The sequence below is a fragment of the Choloepus didactylus genome, chromosome 13, assembly GCF_015220235.1.
Source record: "Choloepus didactylus isolate mChoDid1 chromosome 13, mChoDid1.pri, whole genome shotgun sequence".
In the NCBI taxonomy this organism is placed as follows: domain Eukaryota; kingdom Metazoa; phylum Chordata; class Mammalia; order Pilosa; family Megalonychidae; genus Choloepus; species Choloepus didactylus.
Genome location: NC_051319.1, coordinates 12,910,637 through 12,937,419, shown reverse-complemented (window position 1 = coordinate 12,937,419; position 26,783 = coordinate 12,910,637). Strand labels below are relative to the sequence as shown.

Sequence of the window (26,783 nt, the reverse complement as noted above, 5' to 3'; positions counted from 1 at the left end):
CTATGTTCTGTAAATCCCTAGGACCAGCCTATAAGTATATAAGTTACATCATCACTGTCATCGAATCTTGAATGAAACCCAATTAAGTGTCACATTTCAGCTGCCATAACACTGTATTATAAATCAAGAACTTTATTTTCTGGTTCTGTCCTAATCAGTGAACCAATACATTTCTGATTCTACACTAATTCCCTAGTTCTCACTGCTGACAGATTGATTTAAAAAAAGAAAAAGAAAAAGATACGTTTAAAACTACAGACTATAAAACAGTAACATAATAACATTCTACTAAGAATTCAAGAAAAAGATTCCCTCTGTGGAATCAAACAGATGCACAGATAAATATTTTTTTTAAAATTTTAATCTCACACTAAGCCTATAGTTAACAATCTCACTTTCTTATAAATTCTATGAAAAAATATTAAAATACTAGTTTGCGTTTTTAAACTTTTATCTACTTTTACAACAATGTAGTTCATAATCTGCCTTTATTAATAAAAGCTCTAGCACTTTAATATGTTACTTTATATATAAAAGGTTATTAGACATCTTTAAAATATTAGCCTATAATAATCACAATTAATAACTTACCTTATTTAATTAAAAACCTAGAAGTGTAGCATCATAGGCTATTTTGTAATTATCACTCTTGACAAACAGCTTTGAATCAAAGTTTTTAGACACAGCTTCTTGCCCTTGTTATTTCAGCTTATGGCTTAGTATTTGGTATCAAGCTGTCAAGTTTACAATCACAAAGTATTAAAAAGTCTGAGGTACTTACAGAATCATAATAGAAACCAGTGCTCTGGTCAAAATATAATCCAGTATTTTCATCATAACTAAATCCAGTCTGTGATACAGCAGCTTCTGCTGCAGCTCTCAAACTTTCTGCTAATGATGAGCCTTCTAAGGACGTATCTTCAATTGCTACTGCAGATGCTGGCTCCTAAGTAAGAGATGGTCATGTGAAATGAAACAAAATCTTTTATCAGTTTGAACATTAGCAGAACTCAAAATAATGAACGGACTTAAAAGCTATGTTTAAATAATGACTTCAATTTCTCAATGGAAACAGATGGCTATTGATTAAAATTTGATTCAATTTTTAAAAAATTTACTAGTGTGTCAGTTAATTCAATTTTGACCCAGTTTTGAAGACACTAAAAGTTAGCGAGTGACAGTTATTTAAAAATAAATGTATGACACACAGGATAGCAATCCACAAAATACAGACCCTGAAAAATTAGACAAATGATATAGTCTTCAATAATTATATGTTCAAAAGGAAAAAAAGAAACTTAAAAAGAGATAGAAGGGAAAGCTATAAATTAAGGGAGAAAGTATCACATGTCAACCAGTTGCCATTGTGTGGATCCCAGGATCCTGATTCAAACAAACCGTAAAAAACAAATTTATAAAATAGTAAGGGAAATTTGAACACCAAAGAATATTTGACAAAAAGGAAACATTAAAAAAATAAGGTGCAAAAATGGTATTGTGGTTAAAAAAAAAAAGAGTCCTTGTATTTTAGCTATAGACAATGAAATCTTTAGAAATGATATGATACCTGCGATTTGCTTAAAATAACATAGGAATGGGGGAAATGGAAAGGGGTATAGATGAAATAAGATTGGCCATGAGCTGATGAATGATGCATACACAGGGGCTGAATACACAATTTACTGTCTTCTTTTGTATATGCTGAAATTTTCTACAAGTTTCTTTTTAATGTAAAACTGGCATAATAGATCTTTCTTATTCCTCACATCAATAATTCACAAAATGATTCTGAAGGGAAAAAATTTATGGCTACTGATACTGTCAATAATATATATTTATCTATTTTAAGGTTTCTATAACTAATTTTCAGATAAGAATACTCTGACTTTGGACAATTGTCCAAAGTTCTTTGGTTGATTTGAAGTCAAAATATCTAACATGGCATGACAAATTTTGATTTTGTTTATACACTGTGCCAGTTTGGATATATTATGTCTCCAAAAACACCATGTTCTTTAATGCAATCTTGTGGGGGTAGACGTATTGGTGTTGATTAGGTTGGAATCCTTTGTTTCCATGGAGATGTGACTCAATCAACTGTAAATGAAATGTTTGATTGGATTGTTTCCATGGAGATGTGGGCCCCACCCATTCAGGGAGGGTCCTGATTTAATCACTGGAGCCCTATAAAAGCTCACAAACAGAAGGACCTCAGTGCAGCCTGCAGCCCAGAGAGACATTTTGGAGATGGCCATTGAAAGTAGACTTTTGCTGGTCCGGAGTTTGCCTGGGAGAAATTAAGAGAACATCCCTAGATGTCTTAGACAGAAACGTCCTGAAAGAAAGCCATTTTGAAACCAGAACACCAGAGCAGATGCCAGCATTCCCAGCTAACAGGTTTTCCAGATGCCACAGGCCATCCTTCAGTGAAAGTACCCTATTGTTGATGCCTTAACCTTGGATTCTTTATCCCTTTAAGACTAACTTTGTAACCAAATAAACCCCCTTTATAAAAGCCAACCCATTTCTGGATTTTTGCATAATGGCAGCATTAGCGAACCAGAACATGCACATGACAAATTTTCGGAAAAGAATAGAGCAAGAAAACAATTACACATATGAACAAGTTCTAATTTTTATTTCTCCGAACCAGTAATATTCTTTGTATAATTATATATATGAAAGTTTATGACCCTTCTACATGTTGTGATGGACTAAAAAGTCTACTTTTCTACAAAATACAAACAACAAAGAAGGGCAAGTTCTTAGGCATCAACAGTTTCGTGTTTAGCATTTTAATACCTGCGAGTTTGAAGCAAAATGGTCCTCTTGTCCACATTTATCATCTTCTATTATACCAATGCCAGTGTAAGCATCGTTTTCTGTTTCTGACTGTTCTTTAGAATTAAAAGTAGAAGCTTCTATATCCTGACCTTGTTCAATTGAGAGTTCAGCTGCTTTATTTGGAAGACTAACATCCTTATAGTATGTCTGGTAATAATAATCTGTAGCAAAAATAAATTAATTTCATATTAGAATAAAGTATATAAAAAGGACTTAATTTCAAAACATTGACACTGAACACAAAACAGCACAAATTTCAAACCAACCACTGCTTTTAGAATTGTACACATTTTAAAAGATTAAAACCGACAGTGCACATAAACTGGCATGTATATCTTTGATTCTAATGTCACCTTCACTACCCCAGCTGTCAAGCTAAAACAAAAACAAAAACAAACAAACAAACAAAAAAGGCAAGCAGATTTGGATTTTCTATGGCAAGATTAAAAAAGGAAATAAGTGGCTATATTTTCTGTCAAAAAGACTTAGTAACTCTTAACTACTTCCAACAACAAACCTTAATATCACTGCTTATCAATTACAATAAAATAAAGACAAGGAATCAAAGGATAATTCTGTCAGATTTCTCTTGTGAGGCTGACTTTTTAAAAAATATGATATATAGATATCCAATATTAGTGCTATTAACTTTAGCAATTCAGCTAAGCAATGAATAAAACAAGGCAAAACTTAATGGAAAAAAGTCACTACTTCTTGTGATCTATGTTTATTAAAACTCAGTAGCGAGGCGGGGCAAATTAGTGACATAGGGAGGTGTAGAATTTAGTTAGTCCACTAGAGCAACTAGTAAATAGCCAGGTACAACTCGAAAATAGTCTGGAAAAACTGATGGGGGAACCATCATGACTGGACAACATCATACACCAGTCTGGAATGGGTAGAATGGCTGAGATCAAAGCATAGAACTATAAGTAAAGCTTCCCAAACTGGGAAACTACCCCTCTTGCCCCCCCCCCCCCCCCCCGGCATAGCAGGCTGAGTTGCAAACTTTTGCTGTTGGAAAAAGAAGCAATCCCTGCCAGGAACAAGGGACTACAGTGCAACCAAGCTTGAACTGCAGTTTTAATTAACAAATTTGGACTACTGAATACATGCTATGAGTACAGATAAATCCAGAGCAAGCAGGAACGGAACCTGGAGGTTTATCCTGGCAGAGAGGTGGTAGGGATGACAGAAAAAAAAAAAAACGTAAATAAATAAAAACAGAGGCTTCTGGAATCCACTGAGCTCAGAATACTGGAAAAGGGCTGTGTTCCAAGAAAAGGGGCACAGAGAACAGGGTACCAACTCCAGTTCTTGCCTGGCAATCTGAAGGGCTGGGGACTAGCTCTGAAAAGGGGACATCTTGCTTTTTTCCTTTTTTTCTCACATTCTAAGCAGCTCATTAGAGAATGCCTCAGGCAGTTTCAACTGTCAGCACTGCCCCAGGCAAGGGTGGAGTTAAGATAGTCAGAGTCAAAGGAAAAACTCAAGTGTAAGAGACAATTACCTAAGAAAATGGGAGGAGGGCCCAGGTTATCTTCCCTAAGAAAAGGGAGGGGAGGGGCCCGGCTCATGTGGCAGCCCTCCCTCAGAGAACTCAGACCTGGTGGGTGGGGGGAAAAGAAACAGCCCAAGCTTGGCTTTTGACACCCTCGGTCCCTGGGTGTCAGGATCCACTGAGAATTAAATTCACCGCACCTCTTTACACCAGTGGGGAACTGTGGGATGACAAGCGCCACCTGCTGGGCAGGAAAAAAAAAGCACAGAGTCTGGAGGCCTCACAGGAAAGTCTGACAATCTTCTGGGTCTCAGCCTCAGGGAAAACTGATACTGAATACATACTTCTCCTGAGACCTGGGCCCATCTGGTCTGGGAAAATATGACTGGGGTAATCAAAGAAACCAGATTTCTAGACAACAGAAAATTACAAATCACACTACGAAAAACAAAGATATGCTCAAAGGAACAAACTTACACTTCAACTGAGATACAAGAACTGAAATAACTAATTATTAATCAAACATCTCCAAAATCAATTTAAAAATCAAATCAACGAGTTAAGGGAAGATACGGTAAAAGAGATGAAGGATATAAAGACAACATTGGGCAAACGTAAGAACTCGAAAGTTTGAAAAAACAATTGGCAGAACGTATGGGGATAAAAGGCACAACAGAAGAGATGAAAAACACAATGGAGACATACAAAAGGAGATTTGAAGAGGAAGAAGAAAAGATTCATGAACTGAAGGACAGGACAGCTGAAATTCTACACATAAAAGAACAGATAGGGAAAAGAATGGAAAAATACGAGCAGAGTCTCAGGGAACTGAATGACAACATGAAGTGTCATGGATGTCCCAGAAGGAGAAGAACAATGGAGGAAAGAATCACTGAAAATTTCCCATCCGTTAGAAGGACATAAAATTACAGATCCGAGAAGCACAGCATACCCTAAACAGAACAGAAAGATCCAAGTAGACCGACTCCAGGACACTTAAATCAGATTATCAAATGTCAAAAACAAAGAGAGAATTCTAAGAGAGAATTCTGAAAGCAGCAAGAGAAAAGTGATCCATCACACACCAAGGAAGCTCAATAAGACTGTGCTGATTCAGTAGAAACTATGGAGGCGAGAAGGCAATGGTATAATATATTTAAAATACTGAAAGAGAAAAACTGCCAACCAAGAATTCTATACCCAGCAAAACTGTCCTTCAAAAATGAGGAAGAAGGGGTGCAAATCTCCCTGACAATGCAGGATATGACTCCCAGGGATGAGCCTGGACCCGGCATCATGGGATGAAAAAATCTTCTTGACCAAAAGGGGGAAACAAAATGAAACAGAATAAAGTTTCAGTGGCTGAGAGATTTCAAGAGGTCACTCTGGAGGTCATTCTTCTGCACTATATAGATATCCCTTCTTAGGTTTTAGTGTATTGGAACAGCCAGAAGGAGATACCTGAAACTGTCAAACTGCAACCCAATAACCTTCATTTTTGAATACGACTGTTTAATTATGTAGCTTACATGGGTTGACAGTGTGATTGTGAAAGCCTGTGGCTCACACTCCCTTTATCCAGTGTATGGATGGATGAGTAGAAAAATGGGGACAAAAACTAAATGAAAAATAGGGTGGGATGGGGGAGGAGAATTTGGGTGTTCTTTTTTACTTTTACTTTTTATTCTTATTTATATTCTTTCTGGTATAAGCAAAATGTTCAAAAGTTGATTGGGGTGATGAATGTACAACTATATGATGTTACTGTGAACAGCTGACTGTACACCATGGATGACTGTACGGTATGTGAAAATATCTCAATAAAATTGAATTTAAAAAAAACCAGGGAGAGTTTAAAATATTTTCAGACAAACAGAAACACTGAGAAAATTTGTGAACAAGATACCTGCTCTACAAGAAAAACTGAAGGGAGCACTACAGGCAGATAGGAAAAGACAGCAGAGAGAGGTGTGGAGAATAGTATAGAAATGAACACTATCAAAAAGGGTAAAAAAGAGAGAGAGAGGAAAAAATAAAAATAATATAAGATATGACTTTAAAAATCCAAAAGACAAAATGGTAGAAGTAGACATTACATTGAATGAAATTAGCCAGAAACAAAAGGACGGATACTGTATGGTCTCACTAACATGAACTAACATAGATGAGCGAAATTTGAGAGTTGAGAACTACAGGCTATCAGGAGATAGAAAGAGGTTAGGGATTGGTTATTTGATGCTGAAGGAGTACAGAAGGTTCAACAGTATTGATTGTACAGATCCAGAAATGGAATGGATAGCATAATAGTGTGGAAGAATAACACAATATTGTAAGAACTCTGAACAAAGATGAGTGTGAGCATGATTGAAAGAGGAAGGCTAAGTGCAGGTATGACACCAGAAGGAAAGATAAAAGATAAAGACTGGGACTGTATAACTTAGCGAAATCTAGAGTGGTCAATGATGGTGAATAAATGTGCAAACAGAAGAATGTTTTTAAATGAAGGGGAACAAATGAATGCCAACATTGCAAGGTGTTGAAAATTGGATGGTATAGGGGGAAAAATAAAATCAATGCAAACTAGAGTCTATACTTAACAGTAGCACTGTAAGTTGCTTCCATTAATTGTAACAAAGGCAATATACCAAAGCTAAAAGTCTTTAAGAGGGGGCTATAAGGGAGTGATATGGAATTCTTGGTGGTGGTGATGTCAGAACTTTTCATGGTATTTTATTTTTCTTCTATCTTTATTATTCTTCATTTTTTTCCCTCCTTTTCCTCTTTCTTTGGGGAAGAGATAGAAATGTCCTCATACAGACTGTAATAGTGAATGCATAATTATGTGATTATATTGGGAATCACTGATTGTTTACTTAGGGTGGACTGTATGGTATGTGAATAAAACTGTTAAAAAAATAAACAGAGGGATACACGTGCTGGAGAAAACGTGGAGAGAGGGATGTACCTATTCCCTGTTGGCAGGGAAGTAGAATGGCGCAGCCTAGCAGGAGGACAGTGCAGTAGTTCCACAGGAAGCTAACTATGGGATTGCCATATGGTCCTGCAGCCCCGCTACTGGGTACACATTTGGAAAAACTGAGAACAGGGACATGAGCAGACATTGCACACTGGTGTTTATGGCAGCCATATTCACGATTCACAATGAATTGAGGTGGCCTAAGTGTACATTGACTGATAAATGAAATGGTAAACTGGTGTATACGTACAACGGAATACTGAGCGGCGGCAAGAAGAAATGAAGTTGTGAGGCATGTACCTAGATGAATGAAGCTTGAGGATGGTATGCTGAGTGAAATAAGCCAGAACTGAAAAGACAAATACTATAATGCCTCACTGATATGGACTAACCATAATGTGCAAACTGAGAATAGAATCCGAGAGTACAAGTTTTCAGGGGAAGGCTTATGGTAAAGGTTTCTAGAATGTAAGCTCTTACAGCTGTCACATCTATTCATGAGGTGTAATGGTTATGTCTAAATTCTGAGATGCTGAGCTGGTCAGTCCCTGTAACTCTGGTATCTATGTCACACCTGAGACTCAAATGTCAGCATTACCCCATATAGCAAATGTTAAAAGCTGTAAAAGAGATCAGACCTCAATTAGAGGTATGAATGAAAGGGACTTGATTAGAACTAAGGTAAACCAGACTAAAGGGAAAAGGATGATACTGACTGTGTTTTAAAACCTCAACTTCTGTGTGAGACCAAAGGAAGAAATGTTTATTTGGTGCAAAATCTATACTTTCTGTAGCACGCTATATGAATTAACTTGTATGGTCAGTTTATTCAAACACCGTAATTACATGGAACCTTGAATAGTGAGTGAGATCTGCTTGGCTTGTATAGGTTAGTGTGAAACCCCGACACAGCCCAGAGTAATTTGGGCAGAGAAAAAAGTCTTTGCAAAGCCCCCTTGAGGGCCTAGGGGAAAATGTGGAAACATTCAACTTCCCCACCTGGGGAATTCCTGATTTTCTTGAAAGCACTGGGGACTGCCATTGTAATAGGCCAAGTTCTTGATCTTAGGGCTTGCCATTCTGAAGTTTGTTACTGCAAAGGAGAGGTTAAGCCTACTTATAATGGTGCCTAAGAATCACCCCCAGAGAAACTCTTTTGTTGCTCAGATATGGCCTGTTTCTCTCTAAGCCCACTCAGCTGGTAAACTCACTGCCCTCCCCCCTACAAGGGACATGACTCCTAGGGGTGTAAATCTCCCTGGCAAACCGGGACATGCCTCCCAGGGACGAGCCTTGACCTGGAACCATGGGATTAAGAAAGCCTTCCTGACCAAAAGAGGGAAGAGAAATTAAACAAACTAAAGTTTCAATGGCTGAGAGGTCTCTAACAGAGTCGAGAGGTCATTCTGGAGGTTATTCTTATGCATCCCTTTTTAGTTTTTAGTGTATTAGAATACCTAATATGAAATACATGAAACTATTGAACTGCAATCCAGTAGCCTTAATTCTTGAAGACGATCATATAACTATATAGTTTATACAGCATGACAGTGTGATTGTGAAAACCTTGTGGCTCATACTCCCTTTATCCAATGTATGGACAAATTAGTAGAAAAAAGGAGGTTGTGCTGGTTTAGATGTATTATGTCCCTCAAAATGCCATTAACTTTGATGCAGTCTTGTGTGGGCAGGAAATGTATTGATATTGATTGGGTCAGAGACATCTGATTGGATGTTTCTGTGGAGATGTGATCACTCAACACTGGGCGAGATCTTTCACTGGATAATTTCCATGGAGGTGTGGCCCCACCCATTCAGCATGGGCCCAGATTAGTTTGCTGGAACACTATATAAGCTCAGACAGAAGGAGCAAGCTTGCTACAGCCAAGAAGGACACTTTGAAGATGCACAGAAGCTGAGAGAGTAGCTGCAGATGACAGACAGTTTGAAGATAGCCACTGAAAGCAGACTCTTACTCCGGATAAGTTAAGAGAGGACAAACACCCCAAGAACAACTGAGGGACATTTCTGAGGAACTGAAGCCTAGAAAGGAACGTCTTGGGAGAAAGCCGCTTTGAAACCAGAACTTTGAAGCAGAAGCCAGCCACATGCCTTCCCAGCTAACAGAGGTTTTCTGGACACCACTGGCCATCCTCCAGTGAAGGTACCCGATTGCTGATATGTTACCTTGGACACTTTATGCCCTAAGACTATAACTGTGTAACCAAATAAACCCCCTTTTACAAAAGCCAATCCATCTCTGGTGTTTTGCATTCTGGCAGCATTAGCAAACTAGAACTGGGGACAAAAAGTAAATGAATAATAGAGGGAAAAGGAGTATGAGATGTTTTGTGTGTTCTTTTTTACTTTTAGTTTTATTCTTATTCTTTGGAGTAATTAAAATGTTCAAAAAATTGATTTTGGTGATGAATGCACAACTATATGATGAGACTATGAACAACTGATTGTACACTTTGGATGACTGTATGGTATGTGAATATATCTTAATAAAATTGCATTAAAAAAAAAAAAAAAACTTGGTAGCTCAGTTCTTTTGCCTCAAAACATAATGCCAATGATGAGGCCAAGGTTGTGTGCTCACCACTCTGACAAAGGCCTAAAAGACTAGCACTGTACACAATGTTAACTAGAACACATCAGTGAGAAAACATGTGCCCCTGGTCACAAGGAAAGCCCAATATGAGAGTAGATGGCTCACTATATGGCAAAAATTACTGAGTGAATGTGCCACTGGAAAAACATTATAAATATTATGTATTTATAGGAATGATAATACATTTCTACTTTTTCCACCAGGAGAGCAATACTAGGAGTATCTTAAAATACTGAATGAAATGGAGAGAAGTAAATATTATTGAAGTATTCATATTTGGCTAGATCTATTTAAATATATAGAAAACTCCACATTCGCATGAGTTAAGTTTATTAGTACTAGGATATGCTCACTATAAGCTGAATACCTGAGATTGACCAAGGAGTTTGGTTCTCTGTTTGTACTTCTACATCAGACTTATCTTCGTTTCTCCCACAATGGAGTATTTTACTGAGCTCTTCCACCTGAAAGAACATAAGGCTTTATGAAAAACAAATCATATACTAATCTCATAATGCACACTATCCTGAAATTAGAATAAGTAATTCTTTTCCTTGGTAAAAGTTTTAGAGGAAAAAAAGTACCAACAACAGCTAGTTTCCTTTTCAGAAAAACTAAAAACACTATAATTGACTTTCTTTCCCCTTTTACATTTTAATTTGCAGAGGCAGATGTTTCTGTTCTTAAACTCTCGTGTTAAACTTCAAAACAGGCCCCTTCCCTAACCTTTCCCCCTCCCCCACTGCCCCATCAATGCCTAAATTAAGCAACAGGTCAAATTTGTGAACAGGATCCTTTATTTCCAACAAATAAGGCTTTTAAACTAATATTTCAAAGGTCAGTAGTTCTTCCTAAAATACATAAATTTCCACCTGTATTAAATTATCTAATATCACTCAGTGTCCTCCACCTTGAATTAGCTATTCACTTAAATATATCAATGCCACCTAAACACTTTAATGCACATTTTTCTTTATTGGTCTTATGACTAAATAACTGGAACAGCAGAGAACACACAGATGGTGAAGTGCCTCAGAGGGCCATCTGTCTTCCATGTGTCTCATGCATTTAATGCCTTTGAAAGGCTGCTTCAAAGACCAAAGCAAGAGAAGAGATGCCCATAAGCAGATGAGGAACTGCCTCAGTTAATACATCTCAGACTGATAAGACCTCAATGTGAGGCAATGTCTATTATAAACATGAAACTAACCAAAAATCAAGCTTGCATTTCTTTAATACATAAAACATAAAGGGAGAAAAGTGACACAACTGATTCTATAGATTATTTAGGTATTTTTGAAGTTATTGGACCATTTTCTACTTACTACCAAGGCTGGGTTCACGGTGAGGCAAGAGAGGCAAGTAGGGCACAAAACTTGGGTTCATGCAAGTACAGGGTCCACAAGGGAGAGTGCCCCCTTAAGTTCTGCACCCTGGGTATCTCAACTGCCTTACCCTACTCCTGGCTCTGGCTATGACCACTACACGCTAAGCATTATACTTACTGCTTTAGGTAACATCTCATTAATCCTCACAACTTTACACATGGTTGTCCTGATCCCCATTTTACATAAGAAAATTCTGAAGACAAAGTAACCTATACAAGTTCTTTGCCTCCAAAGCCTGCATATATATTTTTCTACTAGTTCATCCTCAATTCTCAAGCCTCTCTTTTTCCTTCTGCTCCAGATGAAATGTAAGTCTGTAACTTGGGATGACAGTTAACAACAAATCTCCCCCACTCCCAACCACCAAACAGGGAGGATGACTAAGAGGAGAGTAGCAGGAGGAATTATTACTATAAGCAGGAAAGACTCTGCATTTCTATCTAAGTTATATCACTATCCATCAAAACACCAATAACAACCAAAATGCTGGCTCTTCACAGATTAGCAAAACGGTTTTGTTTTTGTTTTTTAGGAGCTCTATGGCAAGCAGTACTTCAACAATTTAAATTACAAAAGGTTTTTTTTAAAGGCTGTCATATTTTGTTCACCTCCTACAATATTTTTACCGTATTTGTATTCTTCTAACAGTCCTTACACATTTACAAAGAACTTGTTGAGTAACAAAATAAAAAGTGCTTCTATAATGTCTTGTTGACATGACACTCTATTAACATGCACAGCAAATCACGGCAACTCAGTGGTTATTTTCATAGCTCACTTGATAGAGCATAATAAAGTTTGATAGTTTTAATATTTAGCCTATATAAGTAGTTTTAGAAAATGCAATAATAAATTATAAAAGACTAGGCAACAGTTTAATGTGGAAATAACTTGAAGTTACATGTTGGGAGGGTGCACCTGCTCAACAAATCAAGTTGGAAAAAAAATTATGCCCATGTTTAAAAGTAAACAAATGTGTGTCACAGTTGAAATATTTGTCCTTATATATTTTGAAAATGAAATAAGCTAACAAAAAAAGTTAAAGCCTATAACAAAGACGAAAACCCAAGATGATAAATGCCCAACCTTAGAAACATGTGAAATGTTCAATACCTTGTACAAAGTTTTCGCGCTAATTTGATTTATCCTTCACAACTGTGTGGTACCATCATTTCCATTTTATGGGCAAGTGAGGCTCAGTACCAGTTCTCACATCTTGAGAGTGAAGAAGTGAGCGTTTGATTCAAGCACAGTGCTTTACATATATCTAGAATAATCCAAAATAGATCTAGAATAATCCAGAATATTACTAACGCGCCTACCGTCAATCGGACTTTGCAGGTGAGAATGAACACAATCTAACCAAAGTACTGAAGTTCAGTTTCTGCCAACCGTAACTGCTAACCACGCACTATTCTAAATTGAGTAACCCACTCTCAGAGTTGCTCCAAGTGTACTTCGAATTACAATTGCATTGAGTTTTTCGTTGTTACTCATTTCAAATACTTTATAAATATTTCTGTGCTCCTGCCTGGGAGCCCTTCCGAAGTTAGAGGTTTAGAAGGCCTCGCCTCGGGCCGGATAGGGCGCAGGGCCGAAGGCAAACCGCGCACCTGCGTGCGGAGCTCCTGGTTGTTGCTCTCGGCGCTTTGGTACAGCCGCTCTGTGTGATGCAGCAGCCTCTCGATCTCTCGTACTTGCCGCTTGCAGCTTCGCAGCTCGCGTTCCAATTTCTCCACCTTTCGCCTCAGCTGGGCCAGCTCAGGCTCGGGGGAGGTAGGCGGCGAGAGCGACGAGGAAGGCGACGGCGGGGGGGATGGCGCCTCCGAGGCCATGAGGTCCGGCACTAGGGGTCCGCGGCGTAGAGGGGCTGCGCTCAGGCCGAGGCGGGCACCAGCGGGCCCAGAGGCCACGAGAGCGCATAGGCAGCGAAAGGCCGCCTCACATCGGCCCAGCCGCAGCGGCCCCTGGCCATGACGTCCTGGAGCTCGTTGCCTGTAGCCAAGTGCGGCTGCGGGCAACGAGCAAAGGGACGGAGGCTGGGCTCGGCCCGATCTGCACAGCTTTAAAACCGAAAACTTTACTAGCAACAACGTTCCCAGCGACTGCAAGAACGGGAGGAGCGTTAGAGGAGTAGGCGAGCCAAGGATTCAGAGGAGAGGAGCTCGAGCCGTTCCTGGGCTGAACCGGAAACGATGGCGCCGGCAATGGGCGGGGCCGGAACCGAAAAGGAAGCGACGGAAAGCGGACAGGGCTTGTTAGCGCACTTGCTCACGTCACGTTGACTGGGGTAGGGGTGGTGCAGAGGCGCTGTGTGTAGTGTCGTAAAGAGCCGCTGTCGTTTTAAGTGGATGAAGCTCTAGAGCTATGAGATGGTTGAGGCCTCTGATCTCAGGCTTTTGTTCTTGCCTTCTTTGAAAACTATTTGCATAGAGTTCACTTCCTAGCTCCTCATTTTACGGATAAGAATGGCTGGCTCTCCGAGAAATAGTATGCCCGCGATTAGAGAGAGAAATGATGAAACCAGGACTAGAATATTTGAACCTAGCGTTCTGACGTCCAGTTTGCGTAATCATAATCTAGCTGGTTCCGTGAGTTTAGACTCCAGGGAAAAGAAAACAAGTTCATTAGATCTGACTTGCAGAGAGGAACATCTCTAATAGAACATCTCTCCTGTCCTACAGAGACAGCAGAGAGGAATACTCTAGTTCTGTGGATTTATTTGGTCTTTCATCCACATGGAAACTGGCATTGTTTGGTTCACTAGCCTTTAAACTGATAAAGGCTTCTTTGGAACACACTTACTTTCTTCACCAAGATCCATTATTATTAGATTCTGAGCTCGGAATGCTCAGTCTGAGACTTCGTGGAGGTCAGCAATCTTGTCTTGTCCATCCTCCTGGTCCACGACCCAGCCCAGCTCCTGTCACAGAGTGGGTGCCCATAAGTGTTTGCTGTGCACAACTAAATATAAAAATCCTGTTTTGTCTGTTTTGTTCTGTGCACTGCCCACTACGTCATGATTTGTGGCAGACGATGAGCTCTCCAGCAGGGAACTGCCCTCTCTAGGTCCACACACATTTTTCCTTAGGTGTTGAGTCCTGAAAAGCAGCCTATGTGAAAACATAAGGATCCTCTAGCTATTAAAGGAAATTTTGTGAAAAGGCACGGTATGTCCTTCTGAATTCAAAATGGAGATGTACTGCCAAAAATTTCTGTCTTCACTTAATGCATTTACAACTATATTTCTGAATTTATCCATAATTTTTAAAATAGAAGCTATTTTCCACTTTCTCCATCTTTAGGGGTAAGAAATCCATAAACATTACCTGCAAAAATCACCTTTAAGATACGATTTCAGGTTTAATCATTAATTAGAGAATGAAAAAATAAGTGTATTGGCCACTACTTGAATCAACGCTTCTTTTATTTATCTTAAAGGTAATCCATTCAAGCCTTAGTATATGCTTCCTAATTTTATTTCCTCAGAATCTTATGAATAACTTCTGCCTCCTTCATCCTACCAGTATTTCTTTGACCATTAGTCTGGAAAAAAAAACAGTCATTTTTTTTGAGGAAAAAGAGAAAGCTTTGTGTATCAGGAATTGCACTAAGACACTAGTGACAGAGATGGTTCTGTAGTAACTTATTAAACAAATTAGGGGTTTATCCTATTACATTAAAGAAGCCTGGAGATGGGCAGGCCAGGTTTTCAGAGACCCAGGCTCCTTCTATTCTCAGAGCATGGTTTCCAGCCTCCAGATTAAGATGGCAAGAGACAAAAAGACTTTCCCAAAGCCCCACTCAGAGACATCTGTTTATATCTCAATAGCTACCCCTTGCTGCAAGTGGGACTGAGAATTGTGTATGTGTGTGTGTGTGTGTGTGTGTGTGTGTATGTGTGTGTGTGTGTGTGTTTCTAAGCTGGGCACATTGTGCCTCCTAATAATATGGGAGCATTATGGATTGAATTGTGTCCCCCACCCTCCAAAGATATTCAAGTCCTAATCCCAGTGCCATGAATGTGACTCGATTTGGAAATAGGATTTTTGAAAATGTTATTAGTTAAAATGAGGCCAAACTGGATTAGGGAGGGCCCTAAGCCAATATAACTGGTGTCTTTAGAAGAGTAGGAAATTTGGAAACAGACACAGAAAGAAGATGGCCATGTGACAAAGGCAAAGATTGAGTTATGCCACAAGCCAAGGAACATCATAGATGGCCAGCCACCCCCAGAACCCTGCAGACTTCAGAGGAAGCATGGCCCTGCCAACGTCTTGATTTCAGACTTCTAGCCTCCAGAACTGTGACACAAAAAATTTCTTTTGTTTTCAAGCCACCCAGTTTGTGGTACCTTGTTACAACAGTCCTGGAAAACTAAAACAAGGGTTTTCTTTTTAAAGCAGAAAGGGAAGAGGCATATTGCCACACCTAGTTTTCAAGTCTAAGAGGTACTTAGTATAGTAGGCAGGGCTAGAGCCCTAAAGAAGCATACTATTTAACACTCTTTATGATTTGATTTTGTTTTATGTATTTCTCACTTACTACTGCTTATTTCGAATTGTAATCATACTCCTTAGTTCACAACACATTATCAACATTTGCCCATGCAAGGCTCTTCTCTCCTTTTTGTTTTACTGTCTCTCTGTATTTCTACTCCCCACTCTACTTATCTCCTCTCTGCCAACATGGACACCCCCGGTCTGATATATGTACATCCTTAAATCTGAGTCTACCCTTATAAAATATTTTGTTTTGTGTGTGTTTGTAGAATTTGTAGCATATTGTTTTAAATCTTGTACTCTTTCTTAGTTTTCCACACTAAAATATGTTTTAAAAATGCATGTATATTGCTGTAAATACGTTCAAGTGCTGCATAGTATCCAAGGTATAGTAGATGGAATTGTGTTCCCCCACCCCCAAGTTCTTATCTACCTGGAACCTCAGATATGACCCTCTTCGGAAATAGGGTCTTTGCAGATGTAATTAAGATGAAGTCATCCTGGATTAGGGTGGGATCTAAATCCAATAACTGGTGTCTTTATAAGGAGAGGAGAGGACACACAGAGAAGGTGGACACATGAAGATTGGTAGGCAGATTGGAGTTATGCTGCCACAAGTCAAAGAATGCCAAGGATTACCAGCAACCACTAGGAGATTAGAGAGAAGCATGGAACAGTTTCTCCCTCTAAACCTCCAAAAGGAACCTACTCTGCTGATACCTAATTCCAGAATTCTAGCCTTCAGAATGGTGAGAGAATAAATTTCTGTTGTTTTAAGTCACCAAGTTTGTGGTAATTTGTTATGGCAACCCTAGGAAACTGATACCCAATGTATACATATAACACGTTTCGTTTATCCTTTCCCTAGTTGTCAATGTGTGAGTTATCTCCAGCTCTCTGTTACCACAAATGTTACTTCAGTGAAAATCTTTGTTCATGCCACTTTATTAACCTGCACATTAATTTCTTTGTGAAATGTAGTGAGGCATATGATCTCTAGTACTTAGGGCTAACACATATTTAATTTTACTCTATTCTACTAGATTGCTTTCCAGAATAGAAGTACCACTTCACACTCTTACCAACAGCATACAAGCAATTCGTGTGTCCCCACATCCACTCCAATATTTGGTATTAGCCACTCTTATAATTTTTGCCATTCTTATGAATGTAATGAATTATCTCATTGTTCTTTTGGTTTGCACTTCTCTATTACTGGGGGACTTTGTGCATTTGTTAGACATTTTAGACTTTCCCTTCTGTGAATTGCCTATTCATATCTTTCTCCTGCTCTTTTCTTGTTGCTTTGCAGGAGTTCTTTGTATAATCTAGATATCTGTCCTTTACCAGTTTTAGAAATTGCAGTTATCTTCTTCTATTCTGTCATTTACTTGTTAATTTTGTCCATGGTGTTCTTTATTGAACTGAAATATTTAATTTTTATGTTGTCAAGTCAATCTTTATTTCATTTTACTTCATTTCATTTGCTTACGGTTTGGGCTTCTGAACCTTATTTATGAAGTCTTTTCCCTGAGTCATATTTTATTCAATTAGCCCTATAATTTTACCTTTCAGATTTAGGTTTTTACTCCAACTGGAAGGAGTCAGATTTATTTTTTCCACATAATAACCTAGTTTTCTTATGACCATCTCCTATACATTGCTTTGTTATTCTGCATTTATCATATATCAAGTTCCCATAAATATGTGGGTTTAGTTCTGTTTTGGTTTGCTAAAGCTGCAGGAATGCAATATACCAGAAATGAGTTGATTTTTACAAAGTGGGTTTATTAGCTTACAATTTTACAGTTCTAAGGCCATGAAAATGTCCCAATTAAGGCATCAAGAGGAAGGTATCTTCTCTGAGAAAAGGCTCCTGGCATCTGGGGTTCCTCTGTCAGATAGCAAGGCACATGGCCAGAGTCTGCTTATCCTCTGTTCCTGGGTTTCGTTGCTTTCAGCTTCTTATTCCAGTAGCTTTCTCTCTGAGCATCTGTGAGTCCTCTCTTCGCCTTTCCAGGGCTATTCTCCTTTAGCTCTCTTTGTGTGTTTCTCTCTCCGTGTGTTCTCTTTGGGTGCTTTTGCCTTTTATCCTCTCATAAAAGACTCCAGTAAAGGATTAAGACCCACCTTGAATTGGGTGGGTCACATCTCAGTTGAAAGAACCTAATAAAAATTTCCCACCCATAATAGTTCTGCCCCCACAGGAATGGATTAAAGAACATGACCTTTTCAAAGCATAAAGGACAATACTGACTGTGTTTTAAAACTTCAAATTCCATGTGAGACCAAAGGAAGAGATGTTTAGTTAGTGCAAGATCCATATTTCCTAAACAATTTAACTCATACAGTTTGTTCAAATGCCATAATTACATGGAACTTTTAATGGAAGTGAGACCTGGTAGGTTTGCATAGGTTAGCATGAAATAGAGACACATCCCAAAGTAATTTGGACAGAGAATAAAAATACACATGCAGGGCCCCTCTGAGGAGCTGGGGGAAAATGCGGAGGTGTTGGGCTTCCTCACCTGGATTGTTGCCGCTGTTCTCACAAACATTGAGTAATGGCAGTTTGATGTGCCGAGCCCTCTATCACAGGACTTGCCCTTATGAAGCTCCTTACTGCAAAGGAGAGGCTAAACCTGCTTATAATTGTGCCTAAGGGTCTCCCCTGAGTGCCTCTTTGTTGCTCAGATGTGGCCCTCTCTCTCTAGCTAAGCCAACTCGGCAGGTGAACTCACTGCCCTCCCCTCTATGTGGGATCTGACTCCCAGGGGTGTAAATCTCCCTGGTGATGTGGGATATGACTTCCAGGGATGAATCTGGACCCAACATCATGGAATTGAGAGCATCTTCTTAACCAAAAGGGGAATGCAAAATGAAACAAAATAAAGTTTCAGTAGCTGAGAGATTCCAAATGGAGTCGAGAGGTCACTCTGGTGGCCATTCTTATGCACTATATAGATAACCTTTTTTAGGTTTTAATGCATTGGAATAGCTAGAAGTAAATACCTGAAACTATCAAATTGCAACCCAGTAGCCTTAACTCTTGAAGACGATTGTATACAATGTAGCTTACAAGCGGTGACAGTGTGATTATGAAAGCCTTGTGAATCACACTCCCTTTATCCAGTGTATGGATGGATGAGTAGAAAAATGGGGACAAAAAAACAAATGAAAAATAGGGTGGGGGGTGATTTGGGTGTTCTTTTTTACTTTTTTTTTAATTCTTATTTTCACTTTTTCTGGTACAAGGAAGATGTTCAAAAAATAGATTGGGTGATGAATACTCAACTATATGATGGTACTATGAACAATTGATGGTACACTTTGGTTGACTGTATGGTATGTGAATATATCACAATAAAATTGAATTAAAACAAAAAAGAATATGGCTTTTTATGGGGTATGTAACAGCTTCAAACCAGCACAACTTCCAAGCTCTCTCTTCTGTTCCATTTTCTATTAGTCTGTTCCTATTCCAGAACTATTCTATTTCATTACTTTGGTATTGTAATATGTGTTCAAATCTGGTAGGGCAAGTCCCACTCTGCTTTCATTTTCAAAATTGACTTAATCACTCATTAATCTCTATTCTTTCATATAAATTTTAGAAGAGTTTGTCAAGTACTTCAAATAATGTAATGGAATTTTTAAAATATTGCATTGAATATGTGATTTAAAATTTTGGGAAGAATTAATGTAAAACTTTACTATATTGATATATCCTGTCCACATACATTCTCCTTTGCTCCATTTATTCACCTTATTTTATAATTTAATTGAGTTTTAACATTTTTTTCTGAAAAGGTCTTGGATATTCCTTTTTTATTTTATTTACTTTTATTGCTATTGTGAATGAAATCTTATTTTCTAGTATATTAGAAAGGGAAAGGAAACTCGAAGTGATGGAGAGATTTCTAGCTTGGACAAAGGAGGGAGGGATTATTAGAGAACACTATGTTGCATGGGAGAAGGAGACATGCTTTAGTTTTGATTGAGTTGATTATATTTAGTTTGAGATGCCTGCAGGATATCCAATGCAGATGGTCAGTAAGGGGAGCCTTCCAGAAGTCCACCCGAATCTTTGGAAGTAGAACTGTGTAAAGCAAACTCATATGACTTCAAGGGCTAAGGAGATAAAGTAAATTAGTAGACAGAGCAGTGAGCAGCTGCTCCTTGTTTTCTGAGAACTCTGGAACCATGTGTGGCTGATTTTTTCAGGAAAAGCCAGAAATCTGGGTATTTATGTGAAATCTCTCTGTTCAAATTAAAAAATAATTTCAGTGACTTTGTTATTAAGTACTTTTCACTGATCACATTTGCTTTGGATATATTCTGATTTTTACCGTCATCACCACTGCTTTCTTTCCCTATCTCCTTCCTATTCTTTACTTCTTTTTAAGTTGTCTCTTTCTTCTCCTCTTTCCCCTTGTTGTTTTGCTTTTGTTTGAAAAGTTTAAATATTTATATAACCAGACAATAATAGACCTCTTTTCTTCTGGGCAATGAATCAACTAACCCCCAAATCCAATTTAATCTTCAGATCTTTGATTTTTATTTGTAGTAGATGCTTTGGAATCACATTAATGACCTCAGCTCTTGGATTCTGTTCTGTATCTGCATCCTTTGCCATAAGACTTTGTGGTTCTCCTCACCAAAGAGGTGGAGTTTTCCATCCCCTTTTGAATCTGGGTTTGGCCCTGTGATTTTCTTTGGGTAATAGGATGAAGTGATGTGCCAGAATAGTAGATCAGTTCAGAGCCTAGGTCTCAAGAGGCCTTAGTGTTTTTACTTGCTCTCTTATATTCCTCCCATGCAATGAAGATATACCCAGGTATCTCTGCTGGTTTCAGGAGCAGAATGAGTGACACATAGAGCAGATCTGTTCCAACTAAGGTGCTCCCACCAAACCCAGCCTAGAGCAGAGACCCCAGGCAAACCTCAGACACATTAGCAATCCCAGTGGAGATCAGCCAGCCCCCAGCTGACCCCCAGATTTGTGATAAACAATAAATGACAGTGCTTTGAAGTCACTGAGTTTTGGGGTGGTTTGTATGCAGCAGTAGGTAACTGATACTCAACCTGATTGAGTGCCAGCCATTCCAGGAGACTGCAAATTTCAGCCGGATGGAGGCTAAGTACCTGGGATATCACTCTATTCCACAACTAAAGGATATTGTCAATTAAATGAAACTTGATTTATCATCAATTTCTTCAGAGTGTCATCAATTCTGTATTTAATGAACACTCACTTTTCATAATTTATGTTGGATCTGGTGGGTATCCAACTCTCCCTTTTTAACCCTATTGTTTGATGCCACCCAAGAATACCTGGGGAGCCATAGCATTTCAGTAGTCCTGATTTATTGCTCCATATAACTTTTGGTCAATTGACCATTACCTGTTTTTTCCCCTGGAGGCCAAAGGAAAGAATGAGTGGGTGTAAAACTAAATTACTGAAGTGATGGTAAAGAAATCTAGGCACGCCCCTCTTCTCCACCCCCAGCTGTAATACTTACATGTTCCACCTTCATTTTATGACTGTATAATGAGTAAAATAAATTACTATCTTATAGATCTTCCCATACTCTACCCCTCCCCCTAATGATGAGAATGCTGACCCTCTGAGGAGAGTCTGTCTCTACCAATTCTAGGTCTTCAAGATGCAAAATCAATGATTTAGACTACAGCAGTACTTTCTCAAGGTCTCTGTGGTGAAGGACTTTTTTTTTCTTAATCTAATCCACTGTGGATTAATACTCTAGTAAAATGCAAGAAAATGTATCAGTGAATGGGAGAGAAGAGATTCAGGGATGCAAGAAGGGTTGCTGGGCAGTATGAAATGGTTCCTGTTGAATAGTTTCCATGAGGTGCACATTAAAGTTTATGTATTTTTTAAGTTACTTGTCTCCTTGAACTGCACTTCTTTGAATGCAACTGGCCCATTTGGGTCAGAAATTCATTACAGTTAAAATTGGATACAAATGAAAAATCATGCAGTTTTGTGAATTCTTTTGATAGTCTTCACTGTTTGTTGGTACCTATCAGGTGCCGTACAGCATGAGTAAGAAGTTGTCTGTCTAGTTCTTTAAAAATCACTCAAGCTAGCCCATGCTGAGCTATGTAATTGCCCACTGATAGAAGCGTAGGTAATATCTTTCTCCTGAGCCTGTGCGTCTTTAAGAATCTTTTATTGAAAATGTTAAATAGATTCATTTTCCTACTGCCTCCAGAGTTTCTGGGAGGTAAACACTTTCTGGATTCAATTTTTGAAAGATGTTTTTGTGGTAGTCACTGCTAGTTGCCAGCCTAATGGCCATTCTCTCTTCTTTCTAACAAGAAAAACTGAATTTTATTGAGGGTAGTCATACACATAAAAAAAACTCTGTATTTCTCACCTTCCGTTGCAACTGGGGTGACCATGCACACAGTTATGGCTAATGAGGTGTAAGTAGAAATCTAGAGGCAGAACTTTGGGGAAAGCTATTGCTTTTCTGATAGAGACAGATTCAACCTTTAGCCTTTGGCCTTGTCTTTCTTACTCTTCTCTCTAGCTGGAAAGTGGATATTATGCTGGAGATAGAGTGGCCATGCTGTAATCATGAGGCAATCATGAAGATGAACAAAGGAAAGCAAAGCAGAAAGATGGAAGTATCTTGGGGTATTGATGATGCTGTGAAGTGCATGTCTCTGGACATCCTCTCACATGAGAATAAGAGAATAAACCCCTTTTGAACCAGTCACCATAGTTGGGTTTCTATTTCATTCAGTCAAATGTAATGCCTAAATGACATGGTCATTTTGTGTGTTGAGTAGTTTAGTTTATTAAATGTTTTAGTAATTTTCAATAACCTAACTTTTAGATAGTAAAGCATTTACTACATGAGTCTCTAAACACACTTTATTTATGAGTTTCAACTCAAGGAATGATTGCTGATAAAAATGACACTAAATTTCATAACCTCTGAACTTCTTGGTGCTGTTCCTCCTGATGAACGGCCTAGGAAACATTCCAGTCAAGAAACATTTCAGTTAGCTCAGAGATGAAAGTTTATATCCTTCAACTTTTTCCAGAGGTTAAGTATAAATTGATGAGTATCCAACAGTTAGTATCTTTGGCAAAGCAATTTCATGGATTTTTTCCAACCAGAGTGACATGAAAATGTTCGTGGTACATTTTGAAGTTTTTGGCTTTTCTCCTTCCCCTTTGAAAAACATTAGCCAAGAAGTGGTGTATAGAAGAAGTTATAACCATGGTGGAAAGAGGAGGCTTACTGGTTTTGCGTGTGTTTGTGTGTGTGTCTGCGCATGTATGTATGTGCAGACTACATGGGTTCACTTTCAAAGTGAACTTTGTTACATTTTCAGATAACTTTTTGATTCAGGGTTTTAAAATGAGTAATAAACAGCCTACATGTGTACTGAGCATTACCAGCACATTCCCAAGATAGTGTGTGTTCAATATATGCTTGCTGAATTGAATTAATAAACCATACAATGCACTAGAGGACCAGAGTGATTTATAGACAGATGGCTGGAATGGTATGGACTATGGAAATCACAGAGTTGATGATCTGAGAAAAGTTGTGTGAAACTTTGGAGCTGTGTGATTATTCCTTTTTCCCACTGCCTCTCAGTGTGAGGTGTGAGTGGCATATTCCCGATAAGAATGCAACCACTCTTCACTTGGCTCGTTCCCACTGAGCCCACACTCCATTTCATCATCCTTCTCAACACAATTGCTCCAGGTGGCCACAACCAATCGATGAAACTGTCATGTGTGAGAAAGGTTAAGTCATATGGATAAGAACCAGAGAGCTGGGGCCCAGGAGACCTACATTTTTAATATGGTTCTGCCAATGTTCTTGTTCAGGTGACTTAACCTCTTTATCTCTAATACATGGATAGAAAACCTCATAGATAGAAATGCCTTATAGGCAAAATAGGATAACATTTATTTCTTCAACAAATATTTATCTATGTGCCTGGCATGGTGCTGGGCTCTGGAGGTACAATGGTGTGTAAAATTTGATTCAGTTCTTTGTCATATACAACCTGTACAGCACACAGTCTAGTGGGGGAGACAGATATTAATCAAGTAATCACATATATAAAAGTATATGTATAAAATGAGATCAACAGCATTAGAACCACATCATCCATTGAATATAACTCATTCCATAGAACCACAATTCTAAATATATAATAGAAGTTATGTCTAAAGGACAGAAGTGCTACAAAAGTTGGAGAAAACAGAGTGAAAGGGAGTCTTGCAACATTTTCTTCTGTTCCTCTAACTAGACATAAAAAAAAAAAGGCAATGCAAATTCTCTTTTAGAGGATCAAAGCAGGTAACTGGGACAGAATAAACATTTTCTCCTTATTAGGAACATTGAACATGCTCAGAACCTTTCTGCATTTCTCCCATGCTCAGGCAGTCTCACCAGAGCAGTTATGCTCACACAAGCTGGTGTGGAAGGATATGAATGTTCATTTTAATGTAAAAACTCATCTGTTTTGGTTTTCTTCCCTTTCTTTGTTCCAGTAAAAAGATAGAATGCAATTTTCCCCTTATATTTTTTGCAAGATCTCAAGAAAATTTCTCACTGTGCTCAAAAATAAAGGAACAGAGGACATTACGTTGAATGAAATAAGCCAGAAATGAAAGGACACATATTGTAAGGCCTCACTAATATAAACTTACTCTAATGAGCAAATGCTGAGAAATGAACTCAAGAGCACAGGTACCAGGGGATAGAATGTGGACAGAGACTGGGCAATTGATGATGCAGGAGTGCGGAGTGTTCAACGAGTCTTGTTGTAAAGGTGCATAGATTGGGAGGCGGGGCAAGATGGCAGACTGGTGAGCTGTATGTTTTAGTTACTCCTCCAGGAAAGTAGGTAGAAAGCCAAGAACTGCGTGGACTGGACACCACAGAGCAATCTGACTTTGGGCATACTTCATACAACACTCATGAAAACGTGGAACTGCTGAGATCAGCGAAATCTGTAAGTTTTTGCGGCCAGGGGACCCGCGCCCCTTCCTGCCAGGCTCAGTCCCGGGGGAGGAGGGGCTGTCAGCTCCAGGAAGGAGAAGGGAAAACTGCAGTGGCAGCCCTTATCGGAAACTCATTCTACTGATTCAAACTCCAACCATAGATAGACTGAGACCAGACACCAGAGAATCTGAGAGCAGCCAGCCCAACAGAGAGGAGACAGGCATAGAAAAAAAACAACACGAAAAACTCCAAAATAAAAGCAGAGGATTTTTGGAGTTCTGGTGAACATAGAAAGGGGAAGGGCCCTGAGGCGCATATGCAAATCCTGAAGAAAAGCTGATCTCTCTGCCCTGTGGACCTTTCCTTAATGGCCCTGGTTGCTTTGTCTCTTAGCATTTCAATAACCCATTAGATCTCTGAGGAGGGCCCGTTTTTCTGTTTTTTTGTTTTTTTGTTTTTTTGTTTTTTTAATCCTTTTTTCTTTTTCTAAAACAATTACTCTAACAAGCCCAATACAGAAAGCTTCAAAGACTTGCTATTTGGGCAGGTCAAGTCAAGAGCAGAACTAGGAGAGCTCTGAGACAAAACGCAATAATCCAGTGGCTGAGAAAATTCACTAAATACCACAACTTCCCAAGAAAAGGGGGGTGTCCACTCACAGCCATCATCCTGGTGGACAGGAAACACTCCTGCCCATCGCCAGCCCCATAGCCCAGAACTGCCCCAGACAACCCAGTATGATGGAAGTGCTTCAAATAACAGGCACACACCACAAAACTGGGTGTGGACATTAGCCTTCCCTGCAACCTCAGCTGATTGTCCCAGAGTTGGGAAGGTAGAGCAGTGTGAATTAACAAAGCCCCATTCAGCCATCATTTCAGCAGACTGGGAGCCTCCCTACACAGCCCAGCAGCCCAGAACTGCCCTGGGGGGACGGCACTCACCTGTGACATAGCACAGTCATCCCTCAACAGAGGACCCAGGGTGCACGGCCTGGAAGAGGGGCCCACTTGCAAGTCTCAGGAGCCATACGCCAATACCAAGGACTTGTGGGTCAGTGGCAGAGACAAACTGTAGCAGGACTGAACTGAAGGATTAGACTATTGCAGCAGCTTTAAAACTCTAGGATCACCAGGGAGATTTGATTGTTAGGGCCACCCCCCCTCCCCGACTGCCCAGAAACACGCCCCATATACAGGGCAGGCAACACCAACTACACACGCAAGCTTGGTACACCAATTGGACCCCACAAGACTCACTCCCCCACTCACCAAAAAGGCTAAGCAGGGGAGAAGTGGCTTGTGGAGAACAGGTGGCTCGTGGACGCCACCTGCTGGTTAGTTAGAGAAAGTGTACTCCACGAAGCTGTAGATCTGATAAATTAGAGATAAGGACTTCAACTGGTCTACAAACCCTAAAAGAACCCTATCAAGTTCAGCAAATGCCACGAGGCCAAAAACAACAGAAAATTATAAAGCATATGAAAAAACCAGACGATATGGATAACCCAAGCCCAAGCACCCAAATCAAAAGACCAGAAGAGACAAAGCACCTAGAGCAGCTACTCAAAGAACTAAAGATGAACAATGAGACCATAGTACGGGAGATAAAGGAAATCAAGAAGACCCTAGAAGAGCATAAAGAAGACATTGCAAGACTAAATAAAAACATGGATGATCTTATGGAAATTAAAGAAACTGTTGACCAAATTAAAAAGATTCTGGACACTCATAGTACAAGACTAGAGGAAGTTGAACAACGAATCAGTGACCTCGAAGATGACAGAATGGAAAATGAAAGCATAAAAGAAAGAATGGGGAAAAAAATTGAAAAAATCGAAATGGACCTCAGGGATATGATAGATAACATGAAACGTCCAAACATAAGACTCATTGGTGTCCCAGAAGGGGAAGAAAAGGGTAAAGGTCTAGGAAGAGTATTCAAAGAAATTGTTG

The 26,783-nt window shown here is 39.2% G+C and overlaps 1 protein-coding gene across 1 annotated transcript in view; it reads right to left on the bottom strand.

Moving 5' to 3' along the window:
• Nucleotides 1-13,512, bottom strand: part of AGGF1 (angiogenic factor with G-patch and FHA domains 1) — a 44,501-nt gene extending 30,989 nt beyond the window's left edge. The window contains exons 1-4 of the mRNA XM_037802285.1: nt 12,938-13,512; nt 10,304-10,400; nt 2,803-3,005; nt 782-946 (exon numbers count right to left, since the gene is read on the bottom strand). Coding sequence (XP_037658213.1) covers nt 782-946; nt 2,803-3,005; nt 10,304-10,400; nt 12,938-13,159 — 687 coding nt within the window. The 5' untranslated portion in view covers nt 13,160-13,512. The remainder of the gene's footprint in view (nt 1-781; nt 947-2,802; nt 3,006-10,303; nt 10,401-12,937) is intronic.
• Between the last annotated feature and the right edge of the window lie 13,271 nt (nt 13,513-26,783).